General features: G+C 42.2%; 1 protein-coding gene across 1 annotated transcript; it reads left to right on the top strand.

Annotated features, from left to right (window-relative positions):
* The first annotated feature begins 278 nt into the window (after positions 1–278).
* LOC145415065 (glutamate receptor ionotropic, delta-1-like) lies at positions 279–16,899 on the top strand. The gene is made up of 12 exons (XM_080284479.1): positions 279–457; positions 2,458–2,592; positions 4,090–4,283; positions 4,880–5,020; positions 8,172–8,340; positions 10,262–10,356; positions 10,446–10,589; positions 12,419–12,603; positions 13,104–13,340; positions 14,752–14,927; positions 16,010–16,175; positions 16,777–16,899. The coding sequence occupies exons 1-12, from the start codon at positions 279–281 to the stop codon at positions 16,897–16,899; spliced, it is 1,944 nt and encodes a 647-aa protein (XP_080140605.1).
* Positions 16,900–19,745: the final 2,846 nt, after the last annotated feature.

Here is a 19,745-nt window from a genome sequence, read left to right as displayed (position 1 = left end):
GTGTGTTATTTATTTACCTTGCTTTAACCTGATGTAGATTCCCAACCCCTTTCAGATCAGGGATGGCCAACTGTAGTCAGACTGGAGGATTGATTTGACTAGTAACCAAGGAGACTCACCTGCCTCATACCTTAAGTTCATCGAATTTCACGCAGCCAGAACTTAGTATACAATTTGTGGGAGTGCCCCAGTTCCGTCAGGTGAAGGGAGAGAGAGAGAGAGAGAGAGAGAGAGAGAGAGAGAGAGAGAGAGTTGCGAAGCCCCATGCCCTCTTCCCAATGGACGCAGAAGGGGCAGGCCACACGAGAACCAACAAGGGTGACCGCCTAAAAATCGTCAGGATGTGGCTGGAGGGAGTGTCCGCACGTACCATAGCCAAGGACACGGGCACCAGCATCTGCACCGTGTACCGCTGGGTGCGTCGCTGGCAGCAGATGGGTACCGTGGACACCAAACCGTACAGCAGGAGGACGCACTTTCCCCCGGGGATTCTCGCCTCTTTGTATAGCCCGCCCACTTATGACGTCACTTCCGTCAGCCATCTTTTCCCCATACCCTATTGTTATTACGTCATACCTTTTAGCCGCTACATGAGCTACGAATGTGCTATGCCTAAGAATGACTGAATTAAAAAAAAAAAAAATCCATTATTGATGTTAGCTTCCGTCCAACAACAAATATTACGTTTCATTGTTTTACGTATTGTCTTTGTAGCTTAATTAAAGAAAATGCAGCGTCAGTGTTGTTTTGGGTCCTGGCATCACCAGCTTACTTCATGAGTATTGCTTTTCCTTTTCTGTTTATCTTTGTAGTTATTATACTTCATGATTTCTTTTTTTTTCTGCAATTAAAGCCAATACTCACGCCCCGCAGTTGATCTAAGTGATGAATATTTGACTCTGCCCAGCGACCTTTCCCTTTGGCTGATTATTCTCGAAATCGAATTACTTCATCACTGCCTGACCCTCAGCCCTTGCACCAAGTCTGGCCCAAATCGAATAAAAACTCTCAGATGTAGGATCGTACTTTGACCTTCCACTGTAACCTTGATCTTTGACTGCTTTTTCTAAATATCGTAGCACTTCATCCTTGCATTGCCCTGAACTCTTCCACTGAGCTTCTGAATCGTATGAAAATTGTTTAAATGCCTTTGCCCTAGGACCTTGAGTAAATGCCTATTGTTCGAGAGAGAGAGAGAGAGAGAGAGAGAGAGAGAGAGAGAGAGAGAGAGAGAGAGAGAAACATTTACTAATATTCGCATTTAAGAATGATTTCGATCCGACAAGCAATATCTTTCTCTTCATTTTCATTTTTCTTAATTAAAAATAAGAGAGACCAGTACTGCAAATAGATTTTTCTTTTTCACTCTCTTGGCAGTTCAGAATGAGAGGAGTTGCAGCGTGGGTCTTTGTTTTGGTGGTGGTGGTGGTGATGGGCGGGTCAGTGGGCGTGCGTGGGCGTGAAGTGGGCGCCATGGTGGTCCAGTTGCTTCAGAGTCATTTTCCTGGCTGTCATGTAGTGCTTCTTACTTCTCACCTACATTCACCCGTTGTATCACGCATCTTAAGGTAATATAAGGTGGACCCCGTAGCGTATATTCTCTCTCTCTCTCTCTCTCTCCCTGAATAAAATCGCCTGGAGGTAGGAAGAATAATCCAACAACATCTACAGTATATGACGCCCCTTACCTCTCACCTAAACTCACCTGCCATTTATGCTCAGGTGACAATGAACACCTCCAATTAGATGACGTCTCTCTTATTTTACCTGCCTCCTGAAAAATCCATTCTTCTAAGGACAGACTTGTAGTAGTGAAGGAGCTAATGAAGGCTCTATCTACTAATGAGGGCTGTATCTATTAACGAAGGTTGTATCTATTAACGAAGACTATTGATGAAGTCTTTATTTAACTTCTCCGGCTCGAAAAATCACCTTTAATGTGAAGCACTTTCTAGACTGCCCTATGATGCTTCTCGTTACTCAACTACGCTCATCGTCTTATAAGTTCCCGGGCGATTTTTTTGAGTCCGTAAATGGTCACCTTAACAGATGACATACGGGCCTATGACTCCACCAATGAGAGAGGCAGGAAAGGAGAACCTACTTTTATATTTGAAAACATATTACAATCCGGTTCTAGAGGGGGACGTTTTTATGTGGTGGCGCCGATATAACAATGTGACTCCACTGCCTGGTTGTACGAACGTCCCTTGACTCCTCTATCCCCTGAAAAATAATGGTGGACTGCAGAGAAATGGTAGCCTAACTTGAGACTCCAGTCCACTGGGATCAAGTCAATATGAGCCTGGATACAAATGCCAGAGGACAGGGCGACGTGGAGCTGATTTGTGTGTGGCCACCCCTTACGGGATTAAGGCGTCTGGCAATAGATAGACAGATAGATAGACTTATAGATAAGCACAACAACAGCAACAGACTATGATCTCTGTCCAGCAGGGTTGTGCGAGACGGTTGGGTGGTGTTTACTTCTGGTGCTGGCTTCCTTCCTGCCGCTGTGTGGGGGGATATGGGAGTCACTTGTCGAGCTTTGGTCCTCCATCTCACCAGCACCACCGCCAACACCACGCTCAGGTATGGTGACTGGGATTTTGAGATGTTTCTTTTACGCATGGAAGAAGCAAGTACCTCACCAACGAGACACCAACACCACGCTGGAGGATGATGACTGAGGGTATAGTGGCTGGGGCTGTTCCACTTCCTGTAGCTGTGTGAGGGAAACATGAAAGTGACCCGTCGAGGCTTTGGTCCTTGTCCTCTCCAACACCTTGCTCAGGTAGGTGGCTCACTCTCTGCTAACCAGGTATACTCTTGAGCCATAGGACTGTAAGTGGGTTGAATAAGGTGGATATGGGACTAAAGGAAAATTTTCTTGGTCAGGCACTACTGGATACCAAGCGCTATGTGGCTTGGTGTGTTATGGTGAAGCAGCCACCCGCCATTCCACTTCTCGCGCCATTTTCATCTCACTACCTCACGCAATCGCTTCAGAGTTTGCAAATAGACAGCTGCAATTAGAGTGGAAATTCTATGTGCCTAATTCCTTCCTTGTTGACCTTCCTTGGCATCGTCCATTACCAGCGAGGTTTTTTAGTTTGTGGATCGCGTTCGAAATCCCAGGTTTCACCCCCTGTTAGAATTTTAGATAAAAACGTTGGATCCGATGTACACCGATCAGTCAGGCTGGAAAGAGATATGACACGATGTTCCTTTCGGTTAGATGTTGGGATGTGTGGAATAAATTTGGTGGTGATGCCTTGAGTTGACTTAAACTGAACCAGAGAAAATACTGGTCTATTCTACAGATCCGCGGATTGTCAAATGGCGGTCTGCATGGGTAAGAGACTTGATCTGAGCAATGTTATCCTTACTTCATTATGCTGATGAGTGACCAAACTTTGCCCCATTCTTCAGCGACTCGCTGATCCTCCAAAATCATCTAAAACAGAAACCATACTCACAGCTGCATTCCCATACACTCCTGACATCATGATGTAAATATATGTTGCGGTCTTGCCAAGCTTGAAGCAAAAATTCATGTCTGGATGTTTCTCCGACTATGATATCTTCCTGAGCACAGAGAGAAAAGTCGACGCTGGGAGGGACACATAAACTTCTTTTTGCCCTTGCTGTGGTGCATTGATAAGTGGTACGTTGTTATTCAGTTATATATGGCAACTAGAAGGGTGGTTGATGGATGACAAGCAACCGCGGGAAAGACTGACCATTCATTACAAAATGGTAAGTTCATTTTTAGAACTTTTTTTTTTTCGCATCTAGTGCAGAAAATCAATATCTTTTTTAACTGAAGGAGCTAGATTTTCTTCCTACCAAGAGTATTGTTTGCTACTCCTTAATTGTTTTTCTACATGTGTATATTTCAGCTTTCCCTAGGTATTATTATTATTATTATTATTATTATTATTATCATTTTCATTATTATTTAAAAAAGCTAGGCAGAGGAAAAGGAGACAGCCTGAATACCGATATACAAAGAAAGAAAGGAAATCCACGCACCAGACTACACACTCCTCCAATACCAACTGCATCCACCTTTGTCTCCATGATCAGTGTGGTGGAAGAGGCTGGTGTGTGGAAGAGGCCAGAGATGCCAGTGGTGGTGGTGGGGGAAGGCATCGGGGTGGAAGACTCGCTGCTCCACCATGCCTTACGCAACACCATATACGCCCTCCACCTCACTCCACCACTCAACACCACACCCCATCCTCTGTCCGGCACCCATTTTATCGGTGTATCCAGTCACGGTATGTAATAGTAGTAGTAGTAGTAGTAATAGTAGCAGTAGTAGTAGTAGTAGTAGTAGTGATAGTAGTAGTAGTGTAGTTATAGTAGAAATCTCAACTCCTGACTCAGCTGAAAGTGAACCCGGTGGACTGTAAGCTTGTCACAGTAAGTAGTAGTAGTAGTAATAGTAGTGGTAGCAGTAGAACCCCCGGCTCATTTGAACGTGAACCCGGCGGAATGCAGGTTTAAGTAGCCTTCCTCCTGCAGTCCACCATCCTGCTCTTGGGGGATAGGGAGGGAGTTGAGTGACGTTTGTATAACCGGGCAGTGGAGCATACCAATTCCATCAGTGTCACCACGAGAAGGCGTCACCCTCCATCACCAGTCACTAAGAAAGTTACATTTGTCTATTTCTACTCTGAGGGAGAAACACAAAATCATCTTACATTACCCAAATTAAATAAACGTCATTATAATTGCCGAAAGCAAAAACAGTCACAATAAAAAGTTTGCTGACACATCTAAGCCAAATGAAGTGAAGGCAGGACACAAAGCTGTTGAAGATATGCCTGCTTTGGACCTAGATACTCATTGACTCTTTTGATTTATCCTGCAGAAGGCCCAGTGGAGGAAGCAGGAGGAGAGAGGGTGCCTGTGTATTGCCGGTGTCTGTACTGCGATAAGGGCGAGGCGGGAGTGCTGCGTCAACTCTCCTGGGATGTGGTTCTTCGTCAGCATTATCAACACGTTTTCAGGGGTTAGTATGCTCATTAGTTTGTTTATATGGTGTTACGGAACAGAGAAAGATAACGTACACTTTAAGTGAGAATACTAAAAATCACTACTGTCCCGTAAAGTTCCAGGTTCAAAACAAAAGAGTTCGGTAAAATTACAAGTTAAAGTTTAATGCTCAAACTAACAACAAAACATTCAGGACTCATAAGGATAATGTAATGGCAAAAAACAGGTTAAATATATGGTTAACTGCAATAGCCTCTATTAACACGAAATTAGCAAGAGTAAATTTATCTAAGTCAGCCCTGATAAAATGACAATACCAGATAATACTCAGTGAATGCAAGATATATTATTACAGATACAAAATATTATTAATAAGGGGTGACACCCAGAACACATGAATCACAAAAACCTTACTAGGCCTAAGAATTAACACCTTACGCTACACAGTACAAGAAAAAAATGCAATAAGAGTTATACTCAAATTACATAGCTGCTAGATGGTTGGAGACTTCCTGAGCACTCACAATAATAACAACTGTACAGGGGAGGACAGATGTGAACAAAATGAGTAGATCTAAGTGGCAATAATGCAGAGGCTGAGCTCATTATATAGGGGCCGGCAGAGCTTGATACAACTTGTAAGAAGGACGCGCAAATGAAGCCATGGGGACAAAGACTTGACAATCCTGCTCTGAACAATAGAAAGAACGACTTACTCTACTATAAGGGAGAAGGGGGGGAGTGAGGTAGAACACGCTCGTGATCAAACATGCAGCATACTGTACATTAGAATTACACAAAGGATGATGAAATCATAGGCTATGTAACAATGGTCATAGAAGTTGTTGTAGTAGTAGTAGTTGTGGTTATCGTTGCTGTTGTTGTTATTACCCTTTCATCTGGACGAGAACCCAGTGGACTGCAAGCTGAAGATTCCTTTTTTCCTGCAATCCACCATCTTCCTCTCGAACGATAAGGAGGGAACTGTGGGACGTGTGTCTGAGCAGCTCCACTGACCAATTATATCGGTGCCACCACGTGAAGGCGACCCTCTCGATCATCTACGTATCCTCTCCAGTCGTTCCTTAGCTGATTTTATAGACAGCCGATGTTCTTAAGGCCACCACAAATGATGTTCCTGATGGCTCCGTCCTGTTTGCAGCTGCCTTCCTTGTACACATCAATGCCCTGAGCTGTGTATTTACTCTTACCGACTCATACGCTGACGACACCTCCCTACACTTTCCCACCCACCTCTCACAGCATTCATCACTACACTTCCTACACCAATTACAGGATGAGGCTTTGGTGTACCTGACCTCTGAATCGTCTCTTACTTTTGGCAGTGGTAAAAGAAGACCTTGTTCATAGCGCCTCAATTTCTTCGTTCCTCTATCTGCTTCGACATACTTATTCCCAAGCCTGCAAGACACAAAACTCACTTCTACATTATCTCTCAGAATATCTAGTGTATCTTGATCTCTCTGGGGAAGATCTCATATTAGAGTGGAGAGATAATTGCCAGGAATACTTGTGAGAGACAGGAAGAAATCGCCGTGGATAGGAGAGCAAACTAATGTCTAAGAAAGTAAAGAGATATAAGAACAAATGGAGGTGGACAGGACAATATGGAGAAGATTAGAGATGAAGTTTGAAGCTGACTGACTGACTGACTGACTGACTTACGACTCTGAGAAAAGGACAAGCACAGCAGAAAATGGTCAGACAGGAGGCAAAATGGTGAGATATAGAGGAGTGCATGGCAGAGATAGATAGAGTTATGAAAACAATGGGAGAAGATGAGGGAGGCCTTTGAGCAGTGGACTTATTGTGGCTGATTGATTGTGTGTGTGTGTGTGTGTGTGTGTGTGTGTGTGTGTGTGTGTGTGTGTGTGTGTGTGTGTGTGTGTGTGTGTGTTCTTACCTAATTGTTCTTACCTAATTGTATCTTTACAGGAATGAGTCAAGTTCGTACTGTCCCGTGTCTTAAACCATATTTATCGTACATATCCTTAAATTTGTGAATTGTTTTGGCACACACTATTTCATTCGGTAGTGCATTCCATTGATCAATTGCTTTGTTTGGGGAACTGAATTTCCTTACGTCTTTATCACCTCTCTTCTTATGCAGTTTTTTGCAGTGTCCTCTTGCTGATGCTTCTCCATATGTTAAGTAATCATTTATGTCTATTTTCTCCTTCCCTGACATTATCATGTCACCTCTTTTCCTTCTCTCCTGTAGTGTTGGTAGATTCAGTTTATTTAGTCTTTCTTCGTAGCTTAGGTCCCTTAAGCTTGGTATCCATCTTGTAGCGGCCCTTTGAACTTTTTCAATCTTGTCTATGTGCTTTTTGAGATGAGGACTCCAGACTACTGATGCATACTCCAGGGTTGGTCTAATGAATGATGTTATTATCCTTCTTAGCATGTCTTCATTTATGTATGTGAATGCTATTCTCATATTTGCAAGCAGTGTATACATGTTCCGTACCTTCTCGCTGATGTGGTCAGCCGGAGATAGTCTGTTACTGATAATCACACCTAGGTCTTTCTCTCTTTCTGATGTGTATAGGGTTTTATTTCCTAACTTATAACCCCAATCAGGTCTTTTTCCACTTTTGCCAAACTTGATTACATGACACTTGTCCACATTGAATTCCATTTGCCATGTACTACTCCATTCATGAAGTTTATTTAATTCTTCTTGTAGCTCTTTACAAGAGTCTGTGTTAGTAATTCTCCTTTGTATTTTTGCATCATCTGCAAACATATTCAGATAGCTTTCATTTCCAATGTTACTGTTTATATCATTTATATACATTAAAAACATGATTGGTGCCAGCACTGAACCCTGTGGTACTCCACTAGTCACTTCTTTCCATGATGAGTAGTTTCCCCTTAGTACTGTTCTCATTTCTCTTTTTATGAGAAAGTCTTGCATCCAACAAAACAGTTTGTCTCGAATTCCTCCTTGATGGTACAGTTTCCATAAAAGTCTTTGGTGTGGTACTGTGTCAAAAGCTTTCTTGAAATCTAAATAGATACTGTCCACCCATCCTTCCCTTTCCTGTATTGTGTTTGTTACTGTGTGTGTGTGTGTGTGTGTGTGTGTCAGTTTTGAACAGCATATCAGATTTATATTTCAGACCAGTTTTATGTTCAAGCAGACCAGTTTCAGGACCTCCACGGCCACAAATTTCGCATAGTGACCGTGACTTATTTTCCGTACGTGGACTACAGGAGGGACCGCGAAGACCTGCCTGGCACCAGTGTCACTCTCACGGACTCCATCGACACCAGGCTCCTGCACACGTTTTTAAAGAAGCTCAATTTTACGTAAGCATTAATATCGTAATTTGAAAGACCGATTTTACGTAAACATTAATATCGTAACTTTAAAGATCAATTTTACGTAAACATTAATATCGTAACTTGAAAGACCGATTTTACGTGAACATTAATATCGTAATTTTAAAGATCAATTTTACGTAAGCATTAATATCGTAATTTTAAAGATCAATTTTACGTAAGCATTAATATCGTTAGTTTAAAGATCAATTTTACGTAAGATCACAATATCGTAGTTTTAAAGAAGCTCAATAATATCGTAATTTTAAAAAGGCTTAGGTTTACGTAAATTTGAATATCTTAACTTTAAGAAGCTCACTTTTACGTAAGTCATAATCATTTTAAGGAAGCTCAATACTACGTAAACATTAATATTGTTACCATCATCATCAACACCATCATCATCCAGTCCTTTGGTGATGGAGGACAGGCGGTGAAGCAAACGTCACTCACATCCCTCCCTATCTCCCGAGAGGAGGATGGTGGCCTGCAGAAGAAAGGCAAATATTATGTAGTTTAGAAACAGTTGAAATAAATTAAATGATTTAAAAAAATAAAGGCCTTCAAGACGGTGACATCCTTTAAAGTAAATTTGGGCAGCTGTCAAATTATTATTACCAGCCACGATAGCGAAGCTGGTATTAAGTTTGTCCGTCTGTGTGTCTGTTAGCACGCTAACTTCGCAGCCGCTCAAGATATCATCACAAAATTTTACACGTGTGTAGTAGGGATGAAAATCTCGGACGAGCTCGAAATTGGTGAAAGCAGGTCAAGGTCAAGGTCATATACCGAGCCACGGGAGATATGTATCGGCTCGCAGGTGGTGCGATTCCTCCTTTGGGGGAACCTCTAGTTATTATCATTATTTTTATCATTACTGTATTATTATTATTATTATTATTATTATGTGGAGAGGATGGCGGGTGAGAGACTGACGAGGAGTGTGTATGTGAGTGAGGTGGAAGGGGGGAGAGGGAAGGGAAGGCCGAGGATGAGGTGGAGGGATGGAGTGGAGAGGTATATGAGAGAGGGGTGTATGAGTTGGGAACAGGGCAGTGAAATGGCGGGGGACGGCGACGTGGAGGCGATTTGTTTGTGGCCACCCCGTAAGGGATTGAGGCGTCTGACAATAGGTAGATAGATAGATTATTATTATTATTATTATGATGATGATGATGATTATTATTATTATTATTATTAAACTAAGGAGAGGCCTTTAGGAGAGAAGTTATTAATGAGGGCTATATCTACACCTTCCATTTAAAAAGGCTATCCAGAATTGAATAAATTCTTCTGTAGATATTTTCAAAAATAGGATAGCAAGAGGTTAATGAATGTAGGGAAGAATTTATATTTGTAGTGTTTTATCAAGAAATAGTTGTGACATTAACACTCTCAGGCGCCTATGATTCTTTCTCAGCAGATTACAATAAATTGGCTTTAACTGGGATAGAATACTAAAGTTACCCCGACCATGAGAGGGTAAATAATAAAAACCTACAATAAATTAATGAAAAGTAGAACAAATTAATGAAAACGTAGAATAAATTAATGACAACATAGAACAAATTAATGAAAACATAGAACAAATTAATGAAAACGTGTACTAATAAGATTTGCCCCGACCATGAAAGGGTAAAAAATGAAAACGTAAAGTACAATAAATTAATGAAAAGTGGAACAAATTAAAGAAAACGTAGAATAAATCCATGAAAACGTAGAATAAATTAATGAAAACATAGAATAAATTAACGAAACCGTAGAATAAATTAATGAAAACGTAGACCAAATTAACGAAAACGTAGACTAAATTAATGAAAAGTAGAACAAATTAACGAAAACGTAGAACAAATTAATGAAAACGTATAACAATAATGAAAACGTGCAAATTAAATTTAAAATATTGCAGGTATGTGATCCACGAGGAGCCGAACCGAACCTGGGGTCAAGGCAAAAATGGCGTGTTTGCCGGGATGATGGGACAACTGCAGAGAGAAGAGTCGGGTAAGAGGTTCATTGTTTTATATATATATGGCTTGTAGTAGCAAAAAATCAGTTCGAATCTTTGTTTATTTTATCTAACTCTTCTTCAGATTTCTGCACCGCCTCCGGGACAACACCAGAGCGCTTCAGGGTAATACAGTACGTTCGTATCTATCCGTCTGACATCATGGCCCTCACCTCCCTCGCCCCGTCCCTCCTGCCTTCCCACCTCGCTCTCATCAGGCCATTCTCGAGTAAGGGGGGTTCTTAATACGTGCTCCTCTACCCCTCTGCACGTGCACATTTACCCCTCAGTACGTGCGTATCTACCCTTCAGTACGTGCATATCTATCCCTCAGTACGTGCGTCCCTACTCCTTTAACCTTTGGTATGTGCGCATCTACTCCTCACTAGTTGCGCATCGACCCCTCAATACGTGCACATTGCTTCTCAGTGCGTTCACACCTACCTTTCAGTACGTGCACATTTATCCCTCAGTACGTGCACATTTACCCCTCAGTACGTGCACATTTACCCCTCAGTACGTGCGCCTCTATCCTCAGTTCGTGCGCCTCTATCCTCAGTACGTGCGCCTCTATCCTCAGTACGTGCGTCTCTATCCTCAGTACGTGCTGCAGAACCAACATTACTTGCTCACCTGTATTAAATGCCTGCAGAGAAAAGAACGTTGATTATGCAAGAAATTTTTTTAACATCTCCGATCCATATTTTACCCCTTTTTTGCAATTAAATAAGAGAGGCTGCAGCATCAGAGGAGTGTGCAAGGAACTGGTGATAGTACCCAAGTAGCATCCCAGCCTCTTCCCAGAGTTATGGCCTAGGAAGTTAGAAATTATTATGGCTCTAAATGGAGTAACATCGGCCTGCCCAGCTCTATATCCTCAGTGCTGTATACTTGAGCTTGGACAGCCTCGCACTTGGGTATGTTGAATATCAGTTCTCGCACCCCATTTTTCAACACTGCATCAAATTACGTTAATGTTGTTCTTCCACTGAATCACTAGGCTCAGTCACACCACCAGTATATAATCTGACAACACCTTTCAACCTAGCAGTGACATCGCTCATCAAACGTGGCAAGGTGGCAGGACGATTTTACTCTCGTGGTGCATCAGTTTAGCTTCAAAACAAGAAATTTCCTGAGTTCTGTCTCTACGTGCAACCTCCCTGTATCCTTTCCGTGAATAAATCTGCTTATGATTCTGCATTTCCAAATTTAGCAATGCGCTCATCAGAGGAGTGGAAGTGAGTTACATGGGAGGAATGTGTTGGGTGGGCATAGAGAAGCGTGTGGAGAGAGAAACAGACCAATGAGAGATTTGTGAGTAGTGTGCTGTTGATGTGTTGGAAAGGATTAGGAGGAGCACCCTGAGATGGTCTGGCCAAATGAAACGAATGGAAAGCGAGAGACTGAGTAGGAGAGTGCACTGTATGTGAATGAGGTGATGGAAGAGAGGGGGTGAGGGAGAACGAGGATGGAATGACTGGACGGGGTGGAGGTATAAGGTTGTTGATATGCGATGGAGAGAAGACTACCAGATGGCGGATGAAAGAGCGACGAGAAGGCGGTTTGTTCGTGGCCACTCCTTCTGTGATTAAGGCGTCTGCCTGTAGATAGATATACTGATAGATAGATAGATAGATAGAGAGAGAGAGAGAGAGAGAGAGGGATAGACGAGATTAAAGCTCAATTCCTCAAATGCAGGAAGTGTTTTCCTCTCTGGTTTGTATGCATGTCTTGGAAACTTTAAGGACAAACGAAAGATTATTCACATTAATTAGTGTTCACCTGAATTTTTACATGAATACGTGTTGTAGATTTTTCTCTTTTAATGAAAGAAAGAAGGAACCAAAGACGATTTGCCCGCATGATTGTTACTTCCAAGAAAAAAATAAACACTAGATAACGGAGAGCCGAATCCAATATCCCTTCATTTCGAGATGCCTGGACACACTGCATTTAAAAAAGTCTGGAGGTCATAGGCAGAGGGAAGTACAAAGGAAGACAGTTCCAGAATGAGTTTAGGTTTGGATATGTTTTAAAATTCATTGCATGTTGTAGCTACGGTGTGGTTTAGCCTGGCGGCGAGCGTGGGCGTGTGGGGGCTGGTGCTGTGGGCGCTGCAGACGGCGTGGGTGTGGGTGGCTGGAGGGGCCGAGGTCAGGTTGGTTACCGCCCTCCTGTACGGCTGGGGTGCACTCCTGGACCAGCCGCCCAAGGACCCCTCCGTCAGTATGTCTGGGCAGGTATGGGTGTCTATACTACTACGACTACTACTACTACTACTAACTACTACTACTACTACTACTACTTCTATTATTATTATTACTATTATTAATACAACTTCTGTCACTACTATTATCACCACTACTTTTTAAAATCACCTCCATCCATTTGGAAACCATACTGTGAAGATCTACTGCAACTACTGTTACTGCTACTACTACTACTACTGCTATTGGTACTATCACTACTACTACTATGATGATAATAATAATGATGATGTCGACGATTATTATCATTACAATATTCTTATTATTTCTATTATTACTATTATTATTATTATTATTATCATCATCATCATCATCCGGACCTTCTTTCCCACCCTAGGGAAAATTATTATTATTATTATTAGTAGTAGTAGTAGTAGTATCAGTAGCGGTAGTAGTAGTAGTATCATTATTATTATTATTATCATTATTATTATGAAAGAAGGTTCAAGTAACACGTCTGATACATTACACAGGTGCTGGTGGGATGGTGGCTGCTCTTCTGTGACATAATATCGACGGGGTTCAAATCATCTCTCATCGCCCACCTCACAGTCCAGGGAAGGTCACTGCCCATAGAGACACTGGAGGGGATGGTGGCACTACCCGACTGGCGGTGGGGCACAGAGGAATCGCTTTATAAAGGAGGTGTGGTGGAGTATTTCGTCAAACACACTGACCCAACTATACGCCAGACCCATGCCATTTTAGAGGTAAGGACGCCAGGTACACACACACACACACACACACACACACACACACACACACACATTTTAAAGGTAAGAACGCCAAACACACCCAGTCGTACGTCAAAAACATTCCATTTTAGAAGTAAGGACGTCAAACACACCCAGCCGTATGCCAGATACATTCCATTTTGGAAGTAAGGACGTCAAATATAACCCAGTCGTACGTCAGACCCATTCCATTTTAGAGGTAAGGACGTCAAATACACACAGTCGTACGTCAGACCCATTCCATTTTAGAGGCAAGAAAATTTGCGCTGCGTACCAAACCAAATCCACTTTAGGGGTATAAAAAACCCTACACTGCCCCAGACCAACTCCATTTCCGAGGTGACAACGTTTGGGAGGAACACGGGATCTTTTGATAGGGTTTCATCTCCCAAGTCTCTTTTAACCTGGAACTGAAAGAGGGACGTGGATTGTAAAGTGATGGTTGTGTGTCGTAGTCTGGGTGAGCGTCGGTAACTGATGCGAGCCCTATAAATGATTCTATGAGCCATTTTGGTCTATCAGAGGAGAACAACAATCATTTTTTTTAAATTTTTCGTACTTAATTAATTTTTCAATGAAGCCACAGTTGATATTACTTCTTTTCTTTCACATAACGTCTGTGGAGAGTTTATATACTGGGTCCCTGATTTCATTTCAGGTGATGGGGTGGGGGAGGGGGACTGAACCTCGTGGAGTTGATAGGCATTTATCCTAAGCCTTCTTCCGCAATAATAATAATAATAATAATAATAATAATAATAATAATAAATACATAAATAAATAAACAATCCTGCGTACTTTCTGAACTTGTGAGAATCTTTATATGGAGTCACACATTCCTGAAAATAATACTGCTATGGATTTTATTTATACATATCAGAAACTAGTTATACTCTTTTTACCCTGACTTGGCCATAAATTGCCATCTGTCCATCTCCAGTGCTGAGTTGTAGCGAGAGGATTACTCTGGGATGTGGTGCTAGTCACAAAGAAGTGCCATGGAAAGTATGTAAAGCCATAATATTGTCTTCTGCTACTGAACTACGTTAGATAAGCTGCAAAAGGACGAAAATCTAGCCAAATTAAGATGAAAGAAGTATAGGATTAGGACAAAAATCTGAGCCAAGTTAAAGTGAAAGGAATAGAGGATTAGGAGGAAAGTCTGGACAAATTAAGGTGAAAGGACTAGAGAATCAATGAACGAAAATCTGGGCCAAGGTAATGTGAAAGGAGTAGAGGATTAGGACGGAAATCTGGGCCAAATTAAAGTGAAAGGATCTGGCCAAGTTAAGGTGAAAGAACCGGAGAATTAGGACGAAATTCTGGGCCAAGTTGAGGTGAGAGGACTATAGGATCAAATTGCTTTATAAACACGATGCCACAACAGGTGCTGGGGTGGAAGGAGGGACTGAGGAAGGTTAGGGAGGGCGGCTACACCTTCCTGGCCTTCAAGAACTTCATCTCTGTTGTGGCCTCGCGGTACACAGACGCTCGAGGCCAGTCTCCCTTCCACGTCAGCAGTAAAGGCATCTCCGTCCTGCCCTTCATGGGCTGGTGGTTCAGGTAGTGTTTTATCTATTTATCTGTCTATCTATCTGTCTGTCTCTCTGTCTGTCTTCAATCCGGTGCCGTCTCCTTGATTTTTATGCGTGGTACCCCCTGATGATTTTTAAAAACATCCGTGAGATTCATAATAGTGATGGAATTAATCAGTAATATGTCTAACCTCTCAAAACGCTACCATAATTGTCTGATATTAACAAGAACTCTCTCTCTCTCTCTCTCTCTCTCACACACACACACACACACACACACACACACACACACACACACACACACACAGGGAGTTAGTAAAAAATGAATAACACAATGCAGATTTTGTCCTCTCTCTCTCTCTCTCACACACACACACACACACACACACACACACACACACACACACACACACACACACACACATGCAGGGAGTTAGTAAAAAAAAAACGAATAACGCAATGCAGATTTTGTCCTTTCCAAAGCATACTGAAGGAACATGACATCAAAATTAAGATCGTTCATTCCACTGAGTTATAACAATAGATTAACACTAGAATATGCTACTAGTCATGAAGAAGTGTTGTGGAAAGGATATACAGCCATAGCATTGTCTGGAATGAGACTCCTTGCTTACGCTACTATCGTCACCTTAACCTGGCCTAAAATTGTCATCTGTCTATCCTGAACGCTGAGCTGTAACAACAGATTAATACTAGAATATGCTGCTAGTCACGAAGAAATGCTATGGGAAGGATGTAGAGTCTGGAACCCTAGCACTGGCCTTTTCCGCCACTGAGCTACGTGAAATAAGCTGCAAAAGGACCAAAAATCTGAGCCAGACTGAAAACAATATAGTCAACTTTCCCTTTCAGTGTAACTACAAAGGCCATCGACCGAACTGTAAGGGGGTACAAATATTTGTCAGTTTTAACACACTGTAGTAATCTTTGCCTCTGTTTTTTTCTCATTTATTTATTTACATTATCTTTTAGGAGTTGTGCGCCTTTCCAACCACGATTTAAGAAATTGTTGAACTGGATCTGAACATTTCTCGTCTCTATTTTCTTCTTTTTCCCTTTTATTTATTTATCCATTTATTTGTTTTTTAGGAACGGTGCGCCATTCCGACTAAGATTTAAAGAACTGCTGAGCCGGATGGAAGAGGCTGGCTTGAGAAGTTACTGGAACGATGACGTGGTGGCCAAAAGAGTGAAGGAGATCAGGCAGGGAACTGAACAGAGCCCATCACAAATTCCAACTAATAATCAATTAACGGTGAGAATAATTACAAAAAAGTAGAGGCTAATTATAGTTTTTATTCTAGTTTGATCTAAAATCGCCACCTCTTAGAAGAAATCAGAAACTCCAAATGATTATCAATTAACGGTGATTACAAACACATACAAAGGATAATTATGCTATTTTAAATCTTACGGCCTAAAATTGCCATCTCACAGAAATCATCAGTGATTCCAACTATCAATTAACGGGGAGAATAATTACAAACATATAAAGGATAATTAAGCTCCTTTTAACCCTAACTTAAGCTAAAATTACCATCACTCACAGCCCATCAGAAGCTCCAGCTGATCATCAATATTCGGTTGGGTCAAAATTTAATGAGGATAATTCTAACGGGGGTGGAGTTTGTTTGGGGTGTAAATTCAGTGAGGTGTAGTTTCAGTAGGTGTAGTTTCATTGGGTGTAGTTTCAAAGGTACCAACTGGACTCTCGTGTTTCCGAGTCGAAGGACAGAGAAGGTATTGAATCTTGGCCAAACACAGGGACCCTTTGGTGTGTGTTGGGGTGTAGTTTCAGCAGACGTAGCTTCATAGGGCGTAGTTTCAAAGGCACTAACTAGACTCTCGTGTTTCAGAGCCAAAGGACACAGGAGGTATTGAGTCTGGGCCACGTACAGGGAGCCTTCTATGTGTTGTTCTTAGGGTGTGGTGTGGCGCTGCTCTCACTACTGCTGGAAACTGTAACTCGAAGGATATAGATATTCTCAGTCATGGCCTTTTGCTTTATTAGCCTACATTTACTTGAATTTATTTACTACACTGCCTTTCCTATACTACTTTAACCACGTATTTACTAAACTACCTTTACTACTCTACTTTTACTACTCTACTTTTACTGATATAATTTCACTATTCTATTTTTACTATTCTACTTTTACTGGCCTACTATTACAATGCTACTTTAACTGTTCTACTTATACTAATCTACTTTTCCTATACTACCTTCACCATACTACCTTCAAGCAAGTTTACTGAGCTCTGGGAGAAACAGGAGGCTGTGAATGAGTTAATGGAGCTGTGAATGGGTTAATGGTGACTGGACAATGTTTACAACCGCATCACTACAAACACTCTTTCCAAATATTTAACTAAATTGTTTGAAGGCGGCAAGGATAAAATACAGAGTTAAATCGAAAAGTATTTATAACTAAGAAACAAAGATGAAAATAAAAATAAAGGAGATTCAGAAGCTTTTTTCAATCTATCTATCTACTGTATAGCCCGACGCGCTAATCCCGCAAAGGGTGGCCGCAGACAAGTCGCTCTGTCACCCACCATTTGACTACCCTCCCCCCAACTCACCCCCCCCTCCCTCATATACCTCTCAACTCCATCCCTCCACCTCATCCTCGGTCTACCTCTCCCTCTCCCTCCCTCCACCTCACCTACATACACCCTCTTAGTCAGTCTTTCATTCTCCATTCTCTTCACATGTCCGAACCACCTCAGTGTATTTCTCCTAATCTTCTCAACCACATCCACATCTACCCCACAACGTTCCTTCACATGCTCCTCTCAAGTAACTCATTTCCACTGCCCTCACTCTTGACTTGTTCCCCTCTTGCAAGGTCCATGCCTCGCTTCCATACATTACCTATTTTCGTCCCTTTGTGGCTTCATTTCGCGTAGAGCTTAGTGACAGAGAAAGACGGTGCTACGGCTCTATATTCATTCCGTAGCACTTCTTCAGCACCAAATTCTAGTGATAATCAGGGCACTTTGAAAAAAGGGGGGAGGTGATTCCTAATGGATTTACTTAAGTTTGAATTCATTATCAGATTTCCTAAAATGCATTACCAACTCTCTCTCTCTCTCTCTCTCTCTCTCTCTCTCTCTCTCTCTCTCTCTCTCTCTCTCTCTCTCTCCCGTGAAATGATTCTCTGATAACATTTACGTAAGATATTTATTGCATATAAATGTTCGCTTATTTTGTCTCTCTCTAGCCAGACGCCTTAATCCCGTAAGGGGTGGCCACAAACAAATCGCCTCCACGTCGTTCTGTCCACTGTCATTTCGCTGCCCCCTCAACTTACACCCCCTCTCTCTTAAGTACCTCTTTATTCTATCCCTCCATCTCATCCTCGGCCTCCTCCCCCTCTCCCCCCTTCCACCTCACTCACATACACTCTCTTAGTTAGTCTCTCACTCTCCATTCTCTCCACATGGTCATACCACATCAGTGTATTTCTCCTAACGCTTTCTATCACATCCACATCACAACGCTTCCCTGTTACAAGTATTTACTGGTCCGCCTAAAATGAACGGGACGTCCACACTGCACCCCCTTCCCCAAAATTCATGCCTGTTAATCTATTACTACAACTCAACATACAAGAGGAAGAGGTAGCAAATTTCGGCCAAACTTTATCATTCTGGAGAGCCTTGTAGCTGAAGATTAAGTAGAAGTGTATTGAATAAACGAAAGCGAGTTACCGGTATAATGACAATTTTTTTTTTTAAACAGAAGATGAGCTGGGGAAGGAAAACAAGTAAAAAAAAAAAAAAACTTTCATACACCAGATTACAGGTATATTAACAGATCAGCCAATGATATATTCACCAGGAAGTCTACAGGGGACAATAAATTACACCATGCTGGGAGAGTGGATGGGACGTGTTACAGAGCTTGTAGTGTTTGATGGACGTCGGCTTTCTGTACTTTGCTTTCCTCTGAGGGACCTCAGTCATTCGAACAACTTCAGTACCTAAGTCGTTGGCTGCAAGAAATTATATTGAGCCTTAGTTATGAGGTAGGAATGAGTTTCTTTGGTACCTAGACGAACCAAACCTTCAACCTGACCACACTTGGTCGTTAACTGAGATAAAGGGGGTTAGGAATCTGTCAGGACAGAGTAAACGTGCTTTTAGTAACACCCCCCAGACAGCAATACCCCAGGGGAATGCGAAAGACGGCCTCATCACAGCGACGGGTGAGAGTGAGGTGTCTGCCGTAGATGTGTCCCGCCCCACTGCAGGTGTCATATTGCCAGATGGAGACGGTGAGGGGTCGTTTGGCATAGGAAAGCAAATCCAGGTCGTCCCTGGCCTCTTCCCGCGGGGTTCACTGTACCGTACAGTCGCCAGTATCGAGAGTTCTAAAGTGTGTCCCGCATGACACTGTTTTCTATGTTATACTGATTGCGATTAGTTTTCTGTCACTTACTTGCACCCTTTCCTTGGGGGAAGCAGCCTAGGTATATAGATAGATAGATAGACTTACTTGCTTACTTGGATTACCTGTGGAAGTTAAGAGGCTCAGCCTCACAGTCATGTGTTCCACCACTGACACCACACCCTGCTTGTCTTATTTTTAAATGTAACTGATCTGGAAGGGAGGTTGTGGCAGATCGACAGAGTGAGGTGTGCCGTTGCACTGGAGGTTCATCAAGCATTGTCCTCAGGAACTTGTCTAGGTGAGTCTTAACAATGTTGAGCAGCCTGTGAGATCACTGATGTTAATGGGAAGGCAGTTGAAGAGCTGAGTCCCTGTGTAGGTCAGACTGCCACTGAGGAGTGACATGGTTCCTTCTGTGCCTGCATCGGT

This window comes from Coenobita brevimanus, chromosome 101 (genome assembly GCF_032717465.1).
Source record: "Coenobita brevimanus isolate Jiangsu-jjx chromosome 101, ASM3271746v2, whole genome shotgun sequence".
Classification (NCBI taxonomy): Eukaryota; Metazoa; Arthropoda; class Malacostraca; order Decapoda; family Coenobitidae; genus Coenobita; species Coenobita brevimanus.
This window is presented reverse-complemented; position numbering and strand designations above follow the sequence as displayed.

What these genes read in the sequence shown, in the direction of transcription:
- LOC145415065 (XM_080284479.1), top strand. Translation starts at nt 279, where the DNA reads ATGGACGCAGAAGGGGCAGGCCACACGAGAACCAACAAGGGTGACCGC. An exon ending in TCTCATCAGGCCATTCTCGA is followed by an intron (nt 10,590 to 12,418) that starts GTAAGGGGGGTT and finishes TGCATGTTGTAG; the next exon opens with CTACGGTGTGGTTTAGCCTG. An exon ending in AGACCCATGCCATTTTAGAG is followed by an intron (nt 13,341 to 14,751) that starts GTAAGGACGCCA and finishes ATGCCACAACAG; the next exon opens with GTGCTGGGGTGGAAGGAGGG.